This window comes from Gracilinanus agilis, chromosome 3 (genome assembly GCF_016433145.1).
Source record: "Gracilinanus agilis isolate LMUSP501 chromosome 3, AgileGrace, whole genome shotgun sequence".
Lineage (NCBI taxonomy): Eukaryota > Metazoa > Chordata > Mammalia > Didelphimorphia > Didelphidae > Gracilinanus > Gracilinanus agilis.
In genome coordinates this window covers 62,897,798-62,920,042 of record NC_058132.1, presented here as the reverse complement: position 1 = coordinate 62,920,042, position 22,245 = coordinate 62,897,798, and the positions used below count along the sequence as shown (strand labels likewise).

General features: G+C 38.1%; 1 protein-coding gene across 1 annotated transcript in view; it reads right to left on the bottom strand.

Annotated features, from left to right (window-relative positions):
- MACO1 (macoilin 1) overlaps positions 1 to 22,245 on the bottom strand; it is a 68,891-nt gene that overhangs the window by 43,320 nt on the left and 3,326 nt on the right. Inside the window, exons 2-6 of the mRNA XM_044667899.1 lie at positions 15,682 to 15,823; positions 14,188 to 14,314; positions 10,573 to 10,696; positions 7,654 to 7,832; positions 5,216 to 5,714 (exon numbers count right to left, since the gene is read on the bottom strand). Coding sequence (XP_044523834.1) covers positions 5,216 to 5,714; positions 7,654 to 7,832; positions 10,573 to 10,696; positions 14,188 to 14,314; positions 15,682 to 15,823 — 1,071 coding nt within the window. The remainder of the gene's footprint in view (positions 1 to 5,215; positions 5,715 to 7,653; positions 7,833 to 10,572; positions 10,697 to 14,187; positions 14,315 to 15,681; positions 15,824 to 22,245) is intronic.

The window sequence follows — 22,245 nt, the reverse complement described above, 5'->3', positions numbered from 1 at the left end:
GTTGTACTTTCTTGTTACAAAGGGTCATCTTCTTTGATCTTCACAACTCCTCCTCTCAGGTAGGCAACAGATTCTTCTCTCCATTTCACAGATGAAGAAGCAGGCCCAGGGTTAGGAGTCCCTATAGTTACACAATGAGTTGAGCAGACTAACACTTACATCCAAATTAACTGACTCAAGCCACAATACTAAGCACATCTTTATGATATGTACTGTGGAAGAACAAAATGGAGGATTTAACTTGGCTATAGGATATGGAATAGATAATATAATAACAACTCACATTTCTAGTGTGCTTTAAGGTTTACAATGTTCTTTTTAAAAGTTACCAAATTTTTCTTATAGATACCTGCATGACCTCCAGGCTAGTATTTCTTGGCCTTTAAAATTCTGAAACATGCCCTCCCTCCACCTTTTCTTCCTCTTCCCTAAGAAGCCCATCTCCTATGTCTCCATATATCAAATGAGTTAGTATGTCTGGCACATAGTAGGCATTGAGCATATGCTATTCCCTTCCCTTCTGCTCCACTTTAACTTCCCTACTGTGTACAGAGTTTCCAAGCTTTGAAAGTTTTCTTGTGAATCCCAGAGCAAACAAACTGAATTTCTGACAGCATTGGCCCAAAGGGATTAAATGGAAGTTAGTCAGGAAGTATGGATTTACTTTTCCTAAAGTCTGACTCTTCCTCTAATGTTAAGTATAGATTTATTTTTCCTAAAGTCTGACTCTTCCTAAAATTCTGGTCTGAGAAAAAAGTAAACCTGATCTACCAAGTCAATAATTCAGATTTACCAGGTGTAGACAAGTCAGGGTCTCACTACCCACAATGACCACAGCACACAGTACCCAGAGTACCACAACTAATAAGGTTCCTTTGAAGCCAGCATGTGAACCCAGATCTCTCCTGATTCTGAGTCCAGTGTTCCATCCCATTCCATCCACTGCCTCTGAGGATATGGCTCTTCCCCTCAGAGAAAAATATGCTTTTGTTTACAGACCTCTGAGCTTACTTACAACAGGATGCCTCTAGTCTAAAAGCTTCCCTCTTCCTTCTCTTTCTACAAACATGTAATCCGTGCTGTAAACTGCTGTCTTTATGTCTATACGGTGAGGACCCTCCTCTAGCCAATCCCTAGCATTCTCTCTGCCTGTGACATCAGGGATGATAAGCCAATCAACTATGCCTAAGCAAGAAACCGCTGGCTCCCTCCACCCCTCCAAAAAAGACAGTTCTATGGTCTGGGAGCAGTGCTAAAAGAGAGCTGTTTCAGGAAGGAAGAGGCATCCCCGACACTGACTAGGTAGAGTGCCAGAGAGCTGGCAGAGCTGACTGGACTGAAAGACCAAGGACAGTGCGTCCCTCTGTCGAACCATCACAGACTCCTTTTACACCTCCTACCATGGGCCGAAGACCATTGTGCCAAAGGTTTGGATGGCCTCCTTGACTGTAGCTTTCTCTTGTTGCCCCTTTGCCTGTGCTGCCACCCAAGAATATCTCACGTTAAGCCTCAAAGCTTTCCTTAGTATGAATTAAGAGACGCACTATTAAAAAGGCCTACTGCTTTTTAAGCATTACTGGCCTGTCTGACTCTTGAGAAAGCCTCCTTTAAGTCCCACAGAAATGGACTGGGACAGAAACACAGTCTAGTAAGCAGGTAAGACACCAACACAGCTGTAACACACAACACTGTATGATAAGTGCATTATAGAGTTACACAACAAAGTGCTATATGAGGTCACTCAGTACCATTCACTTAACATAGTTAATGTGAGCAAAGAGAAAGGTCGGAGCAAGAGGAAGTGAGACTGAGTAGGTAAGTTACAGATGGAGGCCCACTTTCTATTACAATTGAATGCCAGAGCCTTCAGAAATTCTTAGAATTGCTTTAAACATAATATTCTCAGTTCCCTCAGAGTGGCGCAAGTTTCCGAGAGCAGCGGTTGTTGAAAGGTTAGGAATGGAAACCTCTTTCTGGATCCTGTAGGACTATCTTCCTAACCCAATCTGCTTGTGGGGTTGGCCACAGAGGCACAGGCAAAGATTACAGCAGCCACCATGGCATCATAGCTGGAGAATCCCTTCCTTGGCTGACCAGAACATGCTGGTCACCTTGGATACAATGATCAAATCTTCTCATTCTTTGAGAAGAGATTTCAGAGGCCAAATCTAATTGTAAGAGGACCCCTCTACGCCATCCCAGAAAAGCACTGATCCAACTTCTCCTTGGAGATCCTCACAATGGGGAAGACAATACATACACCTTCAATCAGTTCTAACTGTTAGGAAATCAGGCCTCATAAGGAGCCAAAATATCTATGTACCTTTCTGAAACTTTGGTCCTTTGCTAGTTAGACCTTCTAGGCTCAAGGAGAATAAACCTGCTTCTTCCACACGGCAAATCTCTCAAATATTTAAAGGCATTAGGAAGATCTGTTCCACCCCAAAGCCTTCTTCCAAGCTAAAACTCTCTAGGGTCTTCAGTCAATCTGAACCTTAGATGCTATTTCAAGTCCTCAACATCATAGATAGAGTTTCAGCTTATTCAATGTCCTCCTACACATCTGATACTCAGAACAGCTACTATTCCAAGGTGTGGTGTGACCAGCTCAGAAGGCTGCAGAACTGTCCCCTCTCCTGTGATGGTCAGGATGCTGCTACTAGTAAAGCCTCAGATAAATCCTTTGAAGCTGTTTTGACTGTCCTTGAGTTTTAGTAAGAACGAACAAATCAGGTAGAGAAACTTTTTACTTCAGAATATTACATCCATTCGCTTACACAAGATATACTGCTCTTGCCTTTTAAAGGAGAGAACTTGACCTGTTGTGACTATAAGAATAAACTTATTTTAGTTTGACCATTAATGTTATTATGCCCACCATAAAAACCAATTCCTTCATGCTAAAAGCTCAATTAACTTGGGGAAGGGGGATACTTTGTTTATAGCAAGTCTGGGTTACTTTGTGTTCTATCATACCATATCTGTAATGGAAGGGTGGCTAACAGGTCCTTTAGGTCCCTGACCAACATGGTATCATTTAAATCTCCCTGCAAATTCTGATAAGCAGTTAGAAAAGAATGGATGTGGTTACGGAATTGGTATCAATAACAACAGGGTATGATCCAATAATGATCTAGAGCAGCAATGGCGAACCTTTTAGAGCCCATGTGCTGTTACCCCCTCACTGAGTGCCGGGTGTGCCCCACCCCCCTAACCACACTACAAGGGAGGGAGAAAGTGTTCCCATTGGGCTGCTGGACAGAGGGGTGAGTGAAGTAAGGAATGTCCTCTGTGAGAGTAGAGAAGGTAAGGAGGAACACCTCCTCCTGAGTCACTCTGCCTTTCTAGTAACAAACTTTGGCCGGAAGGGCTGTGTATGCCCACAGAGTGCTCTGTGTGCTATCTTTGGCACTCGTGCCATAGGTTCACTATCGTGGATCTAGGGATAGAGATACCTGCTGAGCCTTTAGCTGTGGCACACCCATATATAGTTTTAATTATTACCTTTGGCCAAATTTTTAATGGATACAAGTCAGATGAATTTTGACCTAGTAAATACAGATTAATGGGTGTAAAGAGAAGAGTCAGGACAATATTCTATCAGATCAAAACCAAACCAAACAAAAAAAAAATCAAACAAATCAATCATTTGGATTCCATAGCTTATGAGAGAAAAAATGAGATTCCTCCTAGTTCCCATCTTGGAAAAAAAAGGGGGGTGTATGTGGTATGAGCAATATTTCTTAAAGTTTTTAAAAATAAAAAGAGAAAAGTTACCATACCAACCCAAAGTTACCAATGTTAACTACTACTAATTCACAAAGAACTAACAAATCATCTAGTGCAAAAGCACACTTTTATAGATAAGGGCCCTGAGGCTCTGCAGAATTGGTGTCCAAAGACTACCAGGCCAATGCTTTTCCATCTTACATACTCTGAGATCTGCCTCTGTACCTTAATTTCAAAGGGCCTAAAAACAGATGAATTTCAAACTGTCATGTATATGAATAAATCAAAACTTCAGAATTAGAAGCCATTATGTTATAACAAAAAGAGCACTTGACTATTTAGTTTAGTCCTAACTGGAACTTACTGCCCATTTGATAGTTAAGTCCCTTCTCATCTCTGACTCTTGATTTCCTCCTCTGTAAAAGGGAAGGATTAGACTAGATCAGGAGAGCTTAATCTTTTTTATGTCATGGACCCCTTTTGGCAATCTGCTGAAGCCTATGGATCTCTCTATTCTCAGAGAATGTATTAAATGCATAAAGTAAAATCTATAGGATTACAGGAAATCAACAATTGTCAAAATGCTAAAAAACAAGCTCACAGACAACAAGTGAAGAAACTGTTACTACTAGATGATGTCGAAGGTCTCCACAAACTCTAACATTCTGTGACTCCATACTAGGAATCTGGGAATGTGTATTTTCAAACATGATATAGTCTGAATTCAGGTAGGACTATGCTACAAAGTTACTATACTTCTTTTCTCAAATAAGAAACCATCAAATCAAAACCTGAACCAATACTCTTTGGACACTATTTGCCTATGGAAATTTGAGAGCATGTCTCTTTTAAATCTCCCAATCCAATACTCTCTACTTAAAAAGAAGGTAACCCCCAAAAACCAAAGTGACAGAAAACATGGGCTAATGGTTGAAACAAGCCCACCCCCATCCAAAAAAAAATCCCAACAAAACCCATTTTTCCTCTTAGAAGCTGTTTGACAAATATCATCATTTGAGAGAACAGGGCCTGAGCTTTTCTTCTGAGGTAAGTGTGCCAAAAGAACTTTAGAGAAATGAAAACAACCAAGACTAAAAAATATCTTTTTAATAGTTATAAAAGAAGCCTATTCTATGAATGTTGATCCATTGTGCAAAGGAAGGACTATGCTTTCTCCTTTAATTCATGATCCCAAAGCCCTCCCCAAAATTTCAGCCCTCCAGGCTCTGCTACAATGACATACTCTTAGAAAAAGAAACTATTTCTTGCCCTAATGCTAAACAGAACTCTGTAAAATGAGAAAGTCTTAATCACAGGAAGGATAAGGGCTGCTGTGGTTTATCCACACTCAGGCTGGAAGGACTCTAGATGGTGAAAACAGTTCAAGTCTATTCAATCAATAGTTCCTCCACAAGTCCCCATGTGAAGGAGGCAACTGAGCGTGGGCACCAGTCAATGTACACAAGTCATACAGCAACGCACTTACCTTACCAGGGCATCTGGTTTACTGAGCTGGTTATTAGGAATACAGTTTTCCATTAAGTCCTTGTGCACACTTGGACTTTTGCTGGTGCACTTCTGCTTTTTCTCGTTCTTACTTGATGAAGACGGGATGCTCCCGTTCGTGGTGCTGTGACTTCGGGGAGAGGAGTTCACAACGCCGCTGGCATTTTTGTAATTTTTTGATGAGGCAGTGCATGAGTCCTCCTTTAAGAGGTTTTCTGTACTCCCTACCAGGTCATTATTCAATCTTTTACTATTGATATGGTTTTCCATATATTCAATTTCTTGTATTTTAGAGTCTACAGGTTGTAAAATATTGTTATTTATTCCAAGATTGTGTTTCTTGGCATCTTTTTCTTTTTCTTTTCCCTTTTCTCTGTATTCTAGCTCTGGCAAAGTTGTAGATAACTTTTTGCTTGTTGGAATCCCTCCATTGTGGTGCAACAGCATCGAGGAATCCACATCAGACAATCCTTTGGCTGCTGGAAAACCAAATGCAAACAAAACATGGCATTGCTTAGTTTTCTACAAGCAAAGAACAGAGCGATTCAATGTACTACATTATTTATTGCTGGGTCTCCCTACACAATTTGCCATCCTCATTTGGAAGTAATAACTAGAGGACATTAGACAACTTCTGAAATGCAAAGAGGATTTGAGGAATTGAACCCTTGGAAAAATCACTTTCCTGGAATGTGGGATATTCAGGTTTTCACAAAGTGTCAAGATCAGGATTATATTATGAAGCCATACTTAAGATGAGGTGTCCAGGTTATACAGACTGCTCCAGTAAGACATTTATTGAAAGGTAAGCATCAGGTTTTGTAGTCAGGAAACCAAGGCTTCCATCCTAGGATTAGCCTCAGACAAGTCATCAACCTTCATCCTCATTTAGAGTATCAGTTTCCTTGTCTGAAAAATGGGGTAGTATAACAAACTTGTTCCATAGGACTGTTGAGGAAAATACTTTGAAACCATAAAATGCTATACCATGGATATATTGTTTAAAAGGGAACTCAAGTATTATATCCCCATCTTACAGATGAAAAAACGGAGATTCAGCAATGTTAAATGATTTTGCAAGGTCACCTAAGTAAGGTAAGTGGTAGAATTGGACCTAGCCTAACCTGGGTCTCCTGACTGCCAGTTTGATATTGCTTCTCCTAGAAAAAAAACTTTAAAACTTTAAATCTTTTTTTTTGTCCAAACCTGTGATTTTATCAGTGTTGGGAACTCTCAGGAAAGAAATTCTCTTTACTTAGGCATTTAAATGGGCAACTAAACTGTTCTGCAACTTACAGGGTGAAACAACTGACAAATAGTAAGAGGTTACATTACTTATCCAGAATTACAGTGTGTATCAGAGGCCAAGTTTTGAACCCACATCTTCCTGATTCCAAGGGAAGCTAGTCACTACATCTCTCTGTCTCAGATGAAATATTCTTTTAATTATAAACAAATGAAAAACTGATCATTAATGAATTGGAAGTCTTTATTGGAAATCTTAAAAGTAATGTTCTTCTTTGCCTTCACAGAGGAATTCCAATATGTGTGTCAAGGAAGGAAATCTATTTCATACTATTTGCTGCTCCTCCCTCACTCTCAAATTGGAATACTTTCCCCTCAGATGTTCCCTCTGCCTGGTCCTCCTCATCCCCTGACCCTAAGCTCCTCCTATTCATCCTTTAAAAGCACTTCTATGAACTTTCCTGAGTCTCTCTACAGAACTCACTCTGCTGGCACTGTTGGGTCTTATCTCAATTTTTTCCTTTCTCCAGAAATTAGCACAATGCATGCTCACTACCTAATAAATGTTTGAAGAACTGAATTTAATTTTGGAAAGGCCTTAAGCTGCCTTTCCTTCACTTTTTCCTTTGCATGTACAAGCTAGCCATCCAGAATGTGGCCAGGATCACAGAATACAAATCATTCTTTTGTTCCTGAACCAAAGCCACCAGATGCCACTGTTGTGTCTCATTAGGAAAAGCTCCACTTCAAATTTGCAGTGTATTGAATAAAACTGATTTGAAATGGGCCCTACTATATATTTCCCTTCTCATTAAATGAATCTTCATATATACACATATGCACAAGTAATTGCATTTTCATGCACATACACATACCTCAACATCCTGAACCTGGGTCCTATTTTTTCTTGAACATTAATAATTATTCAAAGTGCCTGTTTTATTACTAAGAATGCCTGAATACCACTTTGTGACACACATTCTATTGAGAATGGCTAAGAAACACCTATAATGTTGGGAGGATGGGTATGATTATACCCTCTTGATTGTAGTCACAGAGTCAGTTAATGGAACAGGATGGCCAACATCTGAACCAAGTCTCACAACAACCAATGTCCATTCAATTCTGGCAAAATGAACGTTAAGGCAGCAAAGAAGGAGCTTTCAGACCTACCTTCCTCTGCCTCTCTCTCTTGCCTCTGCAGCATCTGTTGCTCTGGAGGGAGAGCCTGTTGAAGAAGCTGCATGTAAAATTCATTCTCTTTCTGCACCTCTTTTTGTTTTCTTAACCGCATCTTATAGCTTACGTAACTTTTGAAGCCAAAGCCCAAGGTCACCACAGGGTACCCAATACTAGAAAGAAGACAGGTCAGTCAATAAAAGTAAGTTAAGATATGAGAGAGACCATGTATTCCATGTACCTGGAAGTGCACCTACAACTAGAACTATTGAGAAAATCTAGTTTTGTGATGATGACATCTACTATATGAAATCATTCATTCATGCATTCAATTCAAGGCAAAGCACTGGAGTGAGTGTCAGAGAAGACAACTAAGTACATATTATAAGGTCCTTGGTTTCAAACAGCTCTATTAGAAATGAAAAGGATCTAGGATATGAGTGATTATATCATTTGTACTGTTACTTTATAATTACTGCACACATAATTACATCACTTCTTATCTGAATAAATATAGATCATAATATGATGAGTGCCTAAGAGGAATAAAAAGTGCTATGAGAACACAAAGAGAAATGAAATAGTCAGTATGCAGAGAGAACTGTGCTTTCAGGTAGCTTAGTCCTAATAGACCAATGAGACTGAGGACTTCAGCCTATTCAAAAAAAGCCATCATACCAATGACCTGATGTCCCAGGCTTTATCACCTTTAGAGAAAACTGATTTTCTTACAAAAGAAATCAAATAGCCTAGTCCTAGAGCATGCATTAAAACAGGAATACTTAGCCTTCTTATAAGAGTTACTAGAACAGGCACACTCAGAATAACACTGTCAACCTAATTCCGCATCAGTGTCATTAAACTGTTATAACTATATGCTACTGTCAATGTCCTAGAATCCCACTGTAACACCATCTGGTCAACTGTTATTACAATAGGGCTCCTATGGAACTGACCCATTCCCATAGTACTGCTTCCCTTATTGTTAGCCAAAGTACATCTGTGTAATTTCATTCCTTTGTTCATTAACTGTTTACCACTGACTGTGCAAAGCCTGTTCTTCAAAAAACAAAACAAAACTGTGTTAAACTAGATCTCCTTTTTTTGCATGAATATAAACTGGTATCAAAATATAAACTGAGTACTAGAAGGCAGGATTCGAATTCCGGTGAATATTTTAGCTTTTTAATCTTCTTGTTGTCAGAACACCACCACCACCTATTCCTGGAGAACTGCTCTGCAAACACCATACTGTAACCTCAACAGACTCTTCATCTAGATCAAAGATGTCAAACACTCAGCCAGCACACAATAATCTGGAGAAGGAGGCCCCAATCAGACCAAAATGTTATTAGGAAGTATTTAACAACATAAATAAAAATACAAGAAAACATCATGTTAATATGTCGTTTCTAAGGCAATTTGTATCCACAGGGATCTTATAATTAATTGGCTCCTGTTTCTATTTGGCTTTGACACCACTATTCTAGATAAACATATAATGTTAGTATTAACATCAACATTTGGATGGTATTACACCAGGAAACCAGCTATATTATATAGTTATAATAACCTTAGCCACTGGGAAGATGACAAGTTGAAATGTTTTTAGTCAACTCATCAGCCAACTCAAGCAAATAAATACTATCACAACCTGGGACTAAATTATATTGGCATCTAAATTCTATCAGTCACCATAATGAGTTCAAATGTAGGCATGTTATAAAAAGTATAGATTACATTGGATTTATTTTACCCATATAATTTGCTAAAAGTACAAGAGAATGGATCACTATTTCTAACTTAAGATACAGGTTAATATTAATCTATATGTTAAATAGATGTTTGGGAGAAATTATATATTAGGCAAATTGTTTTAGCAATGGAAACAAATTAACAATTAGCCTTACTTTAAAAGATTATTTGCATGTTTCAGAGGAAGGAAAATATTTTCCTGAAAACTGATCACTTTGTGTATACATTTAAATACTAATATTTTAAGGCATTTTTGTATAAAATATAGGTATTAGCTTCTCTTTACAAACATTTGTTATTTTGTGTATCAACTGTAATTTTAAAATAAATTTTTATTGGCATCTTTTTCATATCATTTACATTTCCCAAAATGTCCTTCCCTCTCAAAGAATAGTGCCTTATATTCAAGAATAAAAAAAAAAAAACAATTCAGCAAAACTAACTCATACACTGCTGAAGACTGGTTCTCTTTGCAGTGTTCCAGCATGGGCCCTGAACTCTGCAATGATGAGGGAAGGAAGATGAGTGTAAGGTTTATAGTAAACTGTATTTTAGTGGATGGAAGAACATTCCTCCATTAAATTCTCTGTAATAATAACATGTTGGCCCAGAACTTCCACACATTTCATTCGAAGCTTCTAACAACCTTGTGAAGTGGGTAGTTTGACTTCTAGTATTCCCATTTCACAGTTGAAGAAACTGAGGTTCCCAGACAGTGCCTAAATATGTTGGGAGTTTCCAAGATAGAGAATACTGGGAAAGGAGGAACAGGAGACTGGGAGATGATTCAGAGCTTCTTTCCCCCTACACTACAATCTCACTGGAGCCAACAAGGATCTGTTGAGGACACTTTCTGGGTCAGGTCCTGTGTTAGGTACTGGGGAGATAAAAGACAAAAATGAAACAGTCCTTGCCCTGAAAGAGCTGACAGTCTCAGGAAATAATACCACTCATCCACAGACAAATAAATATGAAATGTCGTGGAAATTCAAAGTCCATTCTTTATGAAAGTGATATTCTCATCAAATCCTCTTCTGAATAAATATCTGATGCATGCAAAATTGAGGATTTATCATTTGAATTCAGCAATACTTAACATAGGTAATAAAAAAAAGCTAAAAAGCATTTAAGGGCAGCTGAATAATACACAATACTCACCAGTGAGCAGCAAATGGACGACAGAGGTCTACATGAAAGTTTTTGAGATCTTTAAATCTAATTGCTGCTTCAATATAAACAAAGAGTATCCACAGGGACACTGTGGGCAAACATACTCCTCTTTCTGCAAAAAAAAAGCACCACAGAAATGGATATCAACAAATACATTAATTGAAGTGATCCTGATGTGGTTCTTTACAAAATTCCCATGATTTTCATTAACACTTTCAACTTGCTGGGAATTAAAAAGCCATCCACCCCTCCAAAGAACCAAGTAAAATGTCTTTCAGGTAAAAAAGACAAATTTTTGTTTTCTAGAAAACTATAGAAATATTATAGAGTTGACTTATAGAATCAGAATTTAGAGCTAGATACAGGACTTTTGAGACTATCTAACCAACTTGCTCTATTTTATACATGAGGAAGGCAAGTCCTAGAGTGGGAAGGTGTATGTATGCAGACAGAAAATCCAAGGCTGAATATTTCTGATGCAATACAGTGACTGGGACAGCAATCTCTCATGAATGTGGACAAGCCCAACACAGGTGCTCTCAAGCGATAAAAGAGAAAGGGAGGGAGGAAAAAGGGACAGGGAAAGAGAGTGAGAGAAGTAGGGGGATGGGAGGGAAGGAGAAAGAAACAGGGAGAGGAAGAAAGGGAAAGGGAGATGGAGAAGGGGAGGGAAAGAGGGAGGAAATGGAAAAAGGAAGAGATATGGAGATAGTAAAGGTAAGGGAGAACATATGCACTACCTTGATTAGAGAAGGATTGCATAAGAAAATTTTTTTTAAGTTTCACTGGTAATAGAAACACCCAAGAACCCTTTCCTAATGATAATTGGGAATAAGATCAGAACTAAAGAATTGTTACCAATTCCAGTCCTCTCATTTCACAGTGGAGACCCTAAGGCAGAATGCTGTGCCCAAAGTCTTTCACTAAGAAAATCAATGACAAAACCAGGACCATCTCCCAGGTCTCCTACTTATCCATTAACTGCTCACACACAGTGCAATAACAACACTGTGCCACCTAGATGCCCCATAACTGCTAAAACAGAAGGCGAAAGTCAAAAGGAACACCAGACAGTTCAACTTCTTCAAGTCAAGTAGCAATTACTTAGGGGCAGTGGGGTGGCTCAGTGGATAGAGAACCAGGCCTACAGATGGGAGGTCCTGGATTCAAATCCAACCTTAGACACATCTTAGCTATATGACCCTGGGCAAGTCACTTGATTCCAGTTGCCGTAGACCTAAGGGATTAATACTAAGACAGAAGGCAAGGGTTTAAAAGAAAAAAGAACAAGAGATGAATTACAGGTCACTATCATGATATCATGCCACTTCCTGTCAAAGAAGGAATTCTGGGTTATCTAATAAAACAAAATTATATTGTGTATCTGGGGGAGGGGAGGAGACACACTTTTTTGACTTTTTTTCTTTGTATCCTCAGTGATTAGCATAGTACCAATAGGAGGAGGTACTCAATAAATGCATGTTGTTGATGGTTGATTATTCATTCTTGCAAAGTCCAATCTCTAAAGAGTTCTACCTAGTACAGGTTTATCATCTACTCCTAGGCAATGGTGGTCTTTGTCTACCATCTGAGTACTCTCCTAGGTAAGTAGACAGAAGTCTTTAAAGCTTGAGAGCTAAGTGATAGGAATGTGGTAGAAAGGATGACTGGTCAGGTCTATATGTGACCAGAGGCCACTTCTGAGATTCTATAAAGTCTAGAAAAGCTCATCAACACACTGGCTTCTAGATGATAATTTTATTAGCAACTGTCAAAGCCTCTCTCTCTAGGCCCTATGATCTCCACTACTGAGGGAACACTCCCATTTATAAAATCATTAATTCCTTGAAGTATTTAAATATCATACTTTTATTAAGCTTATATAATATGAACAGAAGTTGATCTATAAGATCTCAATTTTGTCATCTGAAGAATAAGGGGCTCTACTAGATGATTTCTAGTCTTTTCAGCTTTATCATTCTATGACAGATTCGATCATTATTTGTTTAAATCTTATAGGTTCAGAATTGATCCAAGAGCCAGACTTTCTTTGGCCGTGAAGAAACATAAAAATTATACTAGTCCACTCTTTTCACTTAAATTACATAGTATCTGGTCCCTATGTTATTAAATAAGCTAAATATTCTTTGCTAATTTTCAACTAAGAAAAAGTGAATGGTTCTGGATATGGGGAAGATTTTAAGACTGTATTAAAGTAAATTCTTAATTCTATTTCATCACTAAAGTGTCTACAACTTAACTGGCAAGTAAGTCATAAAAACACTAGACTGAAAAATACTAAAAGATTTTAATCAAATAACTAAAAAGACAAGTTAAAGACCAATCTCTTGAGAAAAGTGATCTTTATGGAGATTTGGGTCACAGAATACTAGACTAATCCCATCTACACTCCTCCCTCTTTTTTACAGACAAGGAAAAAGCTTGCAGAGGATAGCTGATTTAACCTAGATCACAATGAAAATCTCTGAGATCTTAAATTGCAGTTGTTGTATATTATTGTGCTGAAAGGAATAATAAACTGGAGGAATTCCATGTGAACTGGAAAGACTTCCAGTAATTGATGCAGAGTGAAAGAAGCAGAATGGAGAGAAGGAGAGCATTGTACACAGAGATTGATACATTATGGCATAATGGAAGGTAATGGACTTCTCTAGTAGCAGCAATGCAATGACCCAGGACAATTCTGAGGGACTTATGAGAAAGAATACTATCCACATCCAGAGAAAGAACTGTGGGAGTAGAAATACAGAAGAAAAACATATGATTGATTACATAATTCGATATGGATATGATTAGGGTTTTTTTTTTTTAAACCCTTGTACTTCGGTGTATTGTCTCATAGGTGGAAGAGTGGTAAGGGTGGGCAATGGGGGTCAAGTGACCTGCCCAGAGTCACACAGCTGGGAAGTGGCTCAGGCCGGGTTTGAACCTAGGACCTCCTGTCTCTAGGCCTAACTCTATGATTAGGGTTTTGATGTTAAAAGATCACTCTACTGCAAATATAACATGGAAATAGTTTTTAAACAATGATACATGTATAACCCAGGGGAATTGCTTGTCAGCTCCAGGACAGGGGAGGGAAAGGGGGGAGCAATCATGCATCATGTAACCATGGGAAAATATTCTAAATTTAAAAAAAAAAAAAAAAAAAAAGAGGGGACAGCTGGGTAGCTCAGTGGAGTGAGAGTCAGGCCTAGAGACAGGAGGTCCTAGGTTCAAACCCGGCCTCAGCCACTTCCCAGCTGTGTGACCCTGGGCAAGTCTCTTGACCCCCATTGCCCACCCTTACCACTCTTCCACCTATGAGACAATACACCGAAGTACAAGGGTTTGAAAAAAAAAAAAAGAAAAAAAATTGCAGCTGTTGAAAGCAGAGACAGTACTAGAATCCAGGCCTCCTGAATCCCAGGCCAGAATTCTTTCACTTCCCCAAAATGACTCTATTAGTATCTGGAAGACAGCTTTAAAATGCATACATTCATCCTCATTCTATCACATTTTATGCCAAAGTTTTTTTTCCCCTTTTTTTGGAATTCAAAACTATTAAAAGTTCTAGTTCATTTGAAAACCCAAAAGACTTACCTGTGTGCCAGACGTACTGCACCCACACATAGGTGCTGGCTGCAAAAAATAGCCATTGTATAGGAATGAACAGGAGACATATTATATTTGAGGTGAATGCTACACAAACAAAAAATACAGAGAAGGCCTGAAGGAAAAAAGCAAAACAAAATATCAAAATATGAATGACTTTCCATCAAGCAGGTTGTTGACTTTTTAAGCATATTACAGTGATTCCCAAAGTGGGTACCACTGCCCCCTGGTGAGTGCTGCAACAATCCAGAGGGGCGGTGATGGCCACAGGTGCATTTATCTTTCCTATTAATTGCTATTAAAACTTTTTTTTAAATTAATTTCCAGGGGGCTAAGTAATATTTTTTCTGGAAAGGGGGCAGTAGGCCAAAAAAGTTTGGGAACCACTGATCTAGAAGAAAACTTCTAAAAGAACTGACTGCAGTTAAGGATAGAGTAGGTTAATAACATTTTCAATTCAATGTGAATATTTAAATAAGTGAGAGTTAATTAAGTCTCTACATTAAAGATTACCACTATTTATAACATTGAATTCACTAAGGAGGAAGGGATCTGAACAAAGCAAGATTACCCAGCATTGACTTCATATGAATTCCATAGGTTTTAAACTTGAAAGACCTTGAGTTTTAACACAAAGAAGGCTTATCTCTTCTCCCCAACCTTGTTGCAGGGTTTCATGTTTAAACGATATGGGACTTGTCTCTTTCTCCAAGGGAGGAACAGAGGCAATGATTCAACAATAGGTCAATGTTGCCAGTCATTTTATGATACAGTCCTACCAGCAGCAGGACCTAAGATGTGGACTGCCTTTTTAAATAACTGATTTGCAATGATCCATTTATAATCTTTCAGTAAGCTCCTTTTGTGAACTAAGGTACTGGGATGGAGGTGAGGGTGGGAGGAAGCTAAAGAGATTCTACTTGTGAGCAGGCTCTAGAATAATATTAATTGGCCCACAGCAGAAGTCAATCCTCTGACTGACTTTATTTTGACACAATGAACTAAACATTCAGGAAAAAGACCAGTAACTATATGAGAATGCTGAAACAAGTTTATCTTTGTACAGCACCTTGCAAATTCATTATCTAATCTGATCTAAATCAATACAACAGATAATCATTTGACTCAATTCTTCAATCCCAATTCTGTCCCTTAACCTCCTTCAATCAGTATGAAGTGCAAAGAAGGTCATAGGTATCTTGGAGCTAGAAAAGTTTTTAGAAAAGATCTAGTCCAACCTCTTCATTTCTATAAACTCCTAAAGATTTTTGGTTTTGTCTAGTAGAACTAGGCAAAATGTCATTCAGAACCATACTGGAGCTAAAGACTATGGTAATAAAGCTCAATTTTGCACCAATCTATCAAAATCTACCCAAAATATTGCCATTATCACCTGTTAGAGGTTTCCCTCAAGGATTATGAAACAAAATTTACTTATATATTACATACATTGTAGTTGAAAATCATTTCCAGTAAACATACCAAACCCTGATATCTGAAGGAATCATAAACACTTCTGATGAAGAGCCAGAATGGCCACAGGTATTCAAATCTGAACTCCAGGACAAAATCTGCCAGCAACACAAGCGCCCACACTACCAGGAATTTCAGGTATAAAAATGTACTGCAAAAGAAAACAACAATAAAAGTGTTAATTCAATGAAAATTGTGAAAAGCTGAAAAAGAAGAAAATCTAATAGTCCTCATCAAGAGAACTATTTAAATAACACTGCACACCAGAGATATCACACTCCAAAGAAACAGGGCCACTTATGAGGATCCCTGCAGGCTGCAGATTTACTTAGAAAACTACACATTAACATTATTTATGTTCGACTGTATTTTTATTTATTTTGTTGGATATTTCCCAATTAGAATCTAATCTGGTTCAGGATACCCACACATTTGGGAGTGCTGTGGGCCACTTGTGGCCTGTGGGTTGAATGTTTTACAACTTTGGTGTACCATCATAAAAATAAAGAAGGTAAAAGATTAAAGGAGATGCTACTATAATCCACCTAACTCGAGTTTTTTTAAAAGTTATTTTTCACTTAAATTTCCATTTACCATAAAGACAAGGCAGATACTCCTATGCCAAGTCTAGCAAAGACCAAAAGTATTTAACTACATTTAGGGTGGCAAAAACATTTAAATCTAGCCACTATTTAAAATGTGTTATTTGTCTGGCTTCAAAAAACTGCAACACTCAAAATTATAGCTTGCAAGCTGTTCTTCATTAGAGGAAAATGTCATGGTTGAAAGGCCTCAAATTTGCTGTTTCCCCACCCCTTTTACATCTGTTTGCAGAGTCCATGAAATTCTTGATGCACATCCATACATGCTCTGAGAGTTCAGTCTGTTTTTCCTTGTTTCCTCTGGCCACTCAGTGCTAATCGTCAGGCAAATAAAAACCAAACAATCCTTCCTCTAAAATAGCCACGGGTAGTGAAAGTAACTTAGGGAACAGATGCCAATTGCAAGCTTCCTAGAGACTAGAACATTATTTTTTAAAATACTGTATATTTACAAAAATCATATAACGGTCAAATTCCCAGCTAATTCTCCTCCATTCATCTCTTTGATCTTTTCACCTAATTCTCTTAGGAGATAAAATAGAATAATTGGATGTCATAACTAGACCAAGCTCCATCATTTTATATAGAGAGAAGAAATAGATTTGGAGTGGTTTGCCCAGAACTAAAAAGGAACATAGATTAAACACAGAAATAAGAGAGGCAGAGTGGTAGAAGAGAAAAATCCAAGAACCAGGAATAAGAAGACCTGGGTTCCAATTTAGGTTAGCCCTGCTTCTTAGATGTAAGATCCCAAGGTCAGATATGAGCAAAGGGATGTTTGCTTAAAAAAAAAAAAAAGTAGTGCAGCTATTTGGTTAAATCATTTAGCTTAGTTTCCTCCAAAAGGCTGGACTAGATGTTAGATGGCCAAGGTTCCTTAAGGTTCTAAGATTCACTCATTCTTACAAATATTTTTAAGATCCTGCCAAGTTATTATCTTTACCTAAAATTAATTATCAAAAATTTACAAGGCTAAAAAAAAGGATACCATTCTTCAAGACATTCCAGTGTTGATTCTTTTGGTCACTTATACTGCCCTATGCTGAGTAAATCTTTAGGGTTTATCTAGCAATACAAGAGACCCCTAAATCCATCTCCCTTCAGTTCTGTTCTGAACTTCAGACTTTTTAAAATGCCTTGAGTTTAACTAACTATACATTTCAATGCTGAACTAATAGAGAATAAACTCAATTGGCAGAAGGAAATTATTCATTCATCAAACATTTATTAAGTGTTTAATAAGGTTCTCTGCTAAGTCTTGTGGGGAAATATACACACAAAAATCAACAAGTATTTATTAAGCACCCCATATCTCAAATCCTAAGTTAAATACAAGGGTTATAAATATAAAAGTTAGTGCCCAGACCTCATGTAGCTAATACTCTACCTCAGGGGTTACAAACATGTCCACAATTATGTAAATTCAAGATAAATACAAAATAAGGACCAAGAAGTTTGGTGGTAGGTACCCAAAATGAGGAAGGAAGGATCAGAAAAGGTCTTCTGAAGGAGATTCCATTTGGGCACCTTGAAGAAGGTATAAGTGATAAGGAAAAGCTTGGTGGGCATAGGGGACAGCTCAGAGGCAGAACTAAGATGCTGTTGATATGGAACAGCAAAGGAGGCGGTATACTATAATGCAAGGTGTCTGAAGGGAAGTAATAAGCATGAAACCTGAAGCAGACTGGAGCCTACATGAGAAGGACTCAAAGCCACAAAAAGGAGAGTTGTTTTATCCTAAAGCCAATAGGGAGCCAACAGTCTCTTGAGGAAAAGAATGATGTGGTTAGACCTCTGCTTTAGAAATATAGCCCTATGGCAGCTGTGCAAAATAATAGATTAGAAAAGAGAGAGAGAGAGAGAGGGGGGGGGGGGAGAGGGAGAAAGAGAGAGGAAGAGAGAGGGAGAGAGGAGGGAAATAAGGTGTTAATAAAACTGTTAAGTGAGAGAGGGCTAGGTTATAAAGGCCTTTAAAAGTCAGAGAATTTTATATTTGAACTGAGAAGTTAAAGGAAGCCAGCAAAATTCATTGAATTGTGGGGGTAGAGTGGTGAGGAGATGGACAAAAGTTCACTTGGAGAGTGGAATAGAGGATAAATTGGAGGCTGGGGAAAATTTAGGGAAAGGAAGCCAATTAGCAGTTATTTTAATAGTCCAGGCAGGAGGTAATGAGGACCTGCACCTGGAAAGCAGTGGTGCAAGCAAGAAAAACGGAGCAGACAGAAAAGGTATTTAAAAAAAGTAGAAACAACAGGCCCAGGCAATACATTGGATGGAGGGGTGAAAGTGTGTGAGGATTCTAGGGTGATACCTAGGTCATGAGCCTGAGTGTCAGGGAGGATGGTGGAAAGTTCAGAAGGGGAAAGGATCTGTGTAATTAAGAAATCCATGCCTACCAGAAAATGACATTCATAAATTCTGGTCACCTTTCAATTTCACTTTGCTATTCCTGCTGTCCAGATGAGTACTGTGCCCTCATTCTCACTACAGGGTATTAAATCTTTGAGCAAGGAGTCGGAAAAATAATATACAATTCATTGGGAGGAAAAATTAACAGGTATCTGGCAAGATTCTTCATGAACTGAGATAGTTAACATTGATTCCTACACTAACTTGATTTGAAAAACTACTTTTCACTAAAACACTTCTCTTCCAATTTCAAGAAATGTATTTGTTTTGAGAAAGAATTAATATCCTTCCTGAAGTATTCCTAAAGTATTTTGAAAATGGAATGGAAAGGTATTATTTGCAGGATTTTCTGAGACCAGATCTGGAACGAATAAGGGGGTGTGCCTTAGTTGTCTATCATTGCCCAGGTGGACAAGAAACAGCCCCACTACTTTCTGCCCTGGCCCCTCTAGGCATGGTAGGATCCCAATGTAGAATATGGCATCTTGTTTCATCATTTAAAGATAGCTATTCAAATGATGATAGTGTGCTGGTATCAGAAGGGAATAAGAAAAATTCAGTGCTATGCTTAGAAGGGAACAAGAACTGCCCATAGATTTAGACTCTTGATGGTGGGAACCATTCACCTACTTCAGTTTTTCTTTAACTAATTTCACAACTTGTGTTCTCAGGGATAATCAGTCTTTTGGGGGCACAATTTAAAAATTCAGTTCTCTCATTAAATTAAAGAGATATTTATTGCATCCGCACTATGTACCAGGGCCTGGGGGATACAAATTTGGACTCTGACCTTGATTTTTCCTCTTAAGAGCTTATTATCTAGTCAGGTAAAGACATATTGTACACATGCAAGTCAGCCTTTATTTATTGTCTACCATTTGTAAGACCATGTGCATGTATTGGAAGTGAAAAGATTAAAAAATAACCATCTCTGCCCTCTAGGGTTTTACAGTCTCATAGGAGAGAATACAAGTAAGCAAAAACAAATGTAACATAAGGTAGAATGCTCTTGAGGCAGGGACCCAGGAAATTTTGAGAAGGGAAACACTTTTCAGCTTGGGAAATCAGGGAAAGGCTTGTTGGAAGTTATCTAGGCCTTAAAGGATGATTTTGGCAGCTGAAGATGGATGAGAAGTACATCCCAGCCTGCATAAGAGCATGGAGGGAAGAGAGGGATGGGACGTGACCAGGACATGACTGAGCAAACCTAAAAGTAACAAAGAGCAATGTAAACTAGAGGTAGGGTCAGGAAAGATTTGATGAAGAAGGCAGCTTTTCAATATTTCAACAGAGTTGGGGGAAGATCATTTTTGAAGGAAGGCACTGGGAAAAGAGATGGGAAGTAGGTCACGAAAATAATCCAATTTGACAGAAGCACAGAGTTTGTGAGAGGGAACTATAAGAGATAAGCATTAGGTTAGGGTTTTCCTGGGGAGGTCCATGACAGTGTAAAAGAGTTTAGATTTTATTCCATAGGTCAGCTTGTACAGCATGTGTACAACAGAATTTTGAGCAGGGTTGTGACCTGATGAAGATGAAAGCTGGTCTTTGACAAAGCAGTAGTGTTAAACTCAGAAAAGGAGGTTTGCAGGCCACATACTGACCTAAAAGAAACACAAATTATTTGTGTCTTCTTGAATTTTTATTCGTTTTGTTAAATATTTCCCAATCATGTTTTAATTTAATTCAACTGCACTTGGGAGTGTTGTGGCTACATATGAATGTTTGACATTTCTGCCCTCCAAGTTGTTTCCCTAAGGCTCACCTTTCAGACTGACCCCATCTAAAAAACCAGAGTGGAATCCAATGAGAAAGGTTGGTTTTATTCCCATACCTATTCTTTTTTTGACCAAAGGGGTCCACTTCATAGAATTAAAAGGCTTAGGAAATTTTATACAAGAAAATAACTTAAAGTGCAATAATTCATTGTAATGGCAACATGCTTATATACATATCAATATTCTAAAATTTATGAGTGTGTCAACAAAGACTAAAATACTGAATAGTCTTAGATTTCAGGATTAGTACCAATCCTAATGAATGTATCTTGCCTTATGCCTTAAAGATCAACTAAGATTCTATCATATCCAAAAAGAGAGGAAAAGGCTGGCTCTTGTTAAATCAGTTTTTTTCCTTCAAATGATTTATAAAGTTACATGGGAAAAAAACCCTGATTAGTAAAACATTTTGCAACAAGGCATTTCTCAAACATTCTGTATTAAAAATCAAGAGCAGAAAAGTGAAACCTTCTAATATTATTGTAGGATACTATTTTTGGAGTCAATGAAATAAAGAAAAAATATGCAATTATTAAGCTTAGTAATGCTAGAACTTTAAATTGAACTCCACTGAACACTAGTGGTGTAAAAAGTAATTTTTTTGTCTTCCTGCCATCCAAATATTCTCTTTCTACCCTTTTGCCACTATGTTCCTGCTATCTATAATCGATTTCCCTAGAACATTCTAACCTAGTTGAAAGGGCCTTAGAGATCACCTGTCTTCTCTCTCTTTTCTTGTATAAATGACCAAAATGAAGTACAGAGAGAGGAAGTGATTTGCCCAAGTCAGTGTCAAAGTCGGTCCTAGGGCCTGATCTCCTTTTCCTGGTGGTGCTCTCATTGTACCTTTCCTATCTTTGCCATCCAGGACTGATTTTCCTAGTGTGTTTAGAAGTAATTCTCTACATGGGTAAATGGGAAAAAAAGTGTTGAATACTTTATACTTTATTTCTAAGTGAAGGATACTTCCTTTTCTATATCACAACTGGTTTGTCACTTTCATTGATTTTAGTCTACAGTCACCATAGTACTACCATTAATCCTCAAAACTTGACCTTTTCTCCAGGAAGACTAATGGTCATTTAGGTCACTTGGTCTTTATACAAGAGAAGAAATTACATGTGGAAAATTTCAGTGCCTAACCTTAGTAGCCACACTCAGTCTTTTGCTTTGGTTCTGAATCACCTTTTTATGCTTTTCAGATCTTGATACGCCCTTGGTTCAACTGCTTTTTCTTCTTCGTATCCATTTGTTATACCCTGGAAGGCTTTTACAAGGCAGTCATCCTGACCCTTACCCTGATCAAATTCTTGCTCAGGTCTCTCATAGTAACTCTTGGTTATCTATGAGAGTCTCATAATTGCTGAGAATCCCAACTCCAACATAACCACTAAATGATCATCAAGATTTCACTTATAGATCTCTAGTGAGGAGGGGATTTACTACCTTCCCCACAGGATGTCTACTCTTATCATTCTTAAAATCTATTTATTACATAAGCATCTTAGAAATTAGACAAACTGCTCATAGACTCAGTGCTAAAAGGGACATGAGAAGTTATCTAGTCAAATCTCCATACCTTACAGAGGTAAAACTTTAAGTCTTGGGGCTAAATGACTTATGACAGGTCACAATGGCAGCTCTAGGACTAGAAGCTAAGTCCCTTGGATTCCTGATCCAAAGTACTTTCCACTATTACTTCCTCCCTCCCCACTCCCCACCTCCCTCATAAATACCATTACTAATCATCTCTACATTGTCAGCTGCCCTATCCCCAAAATTAG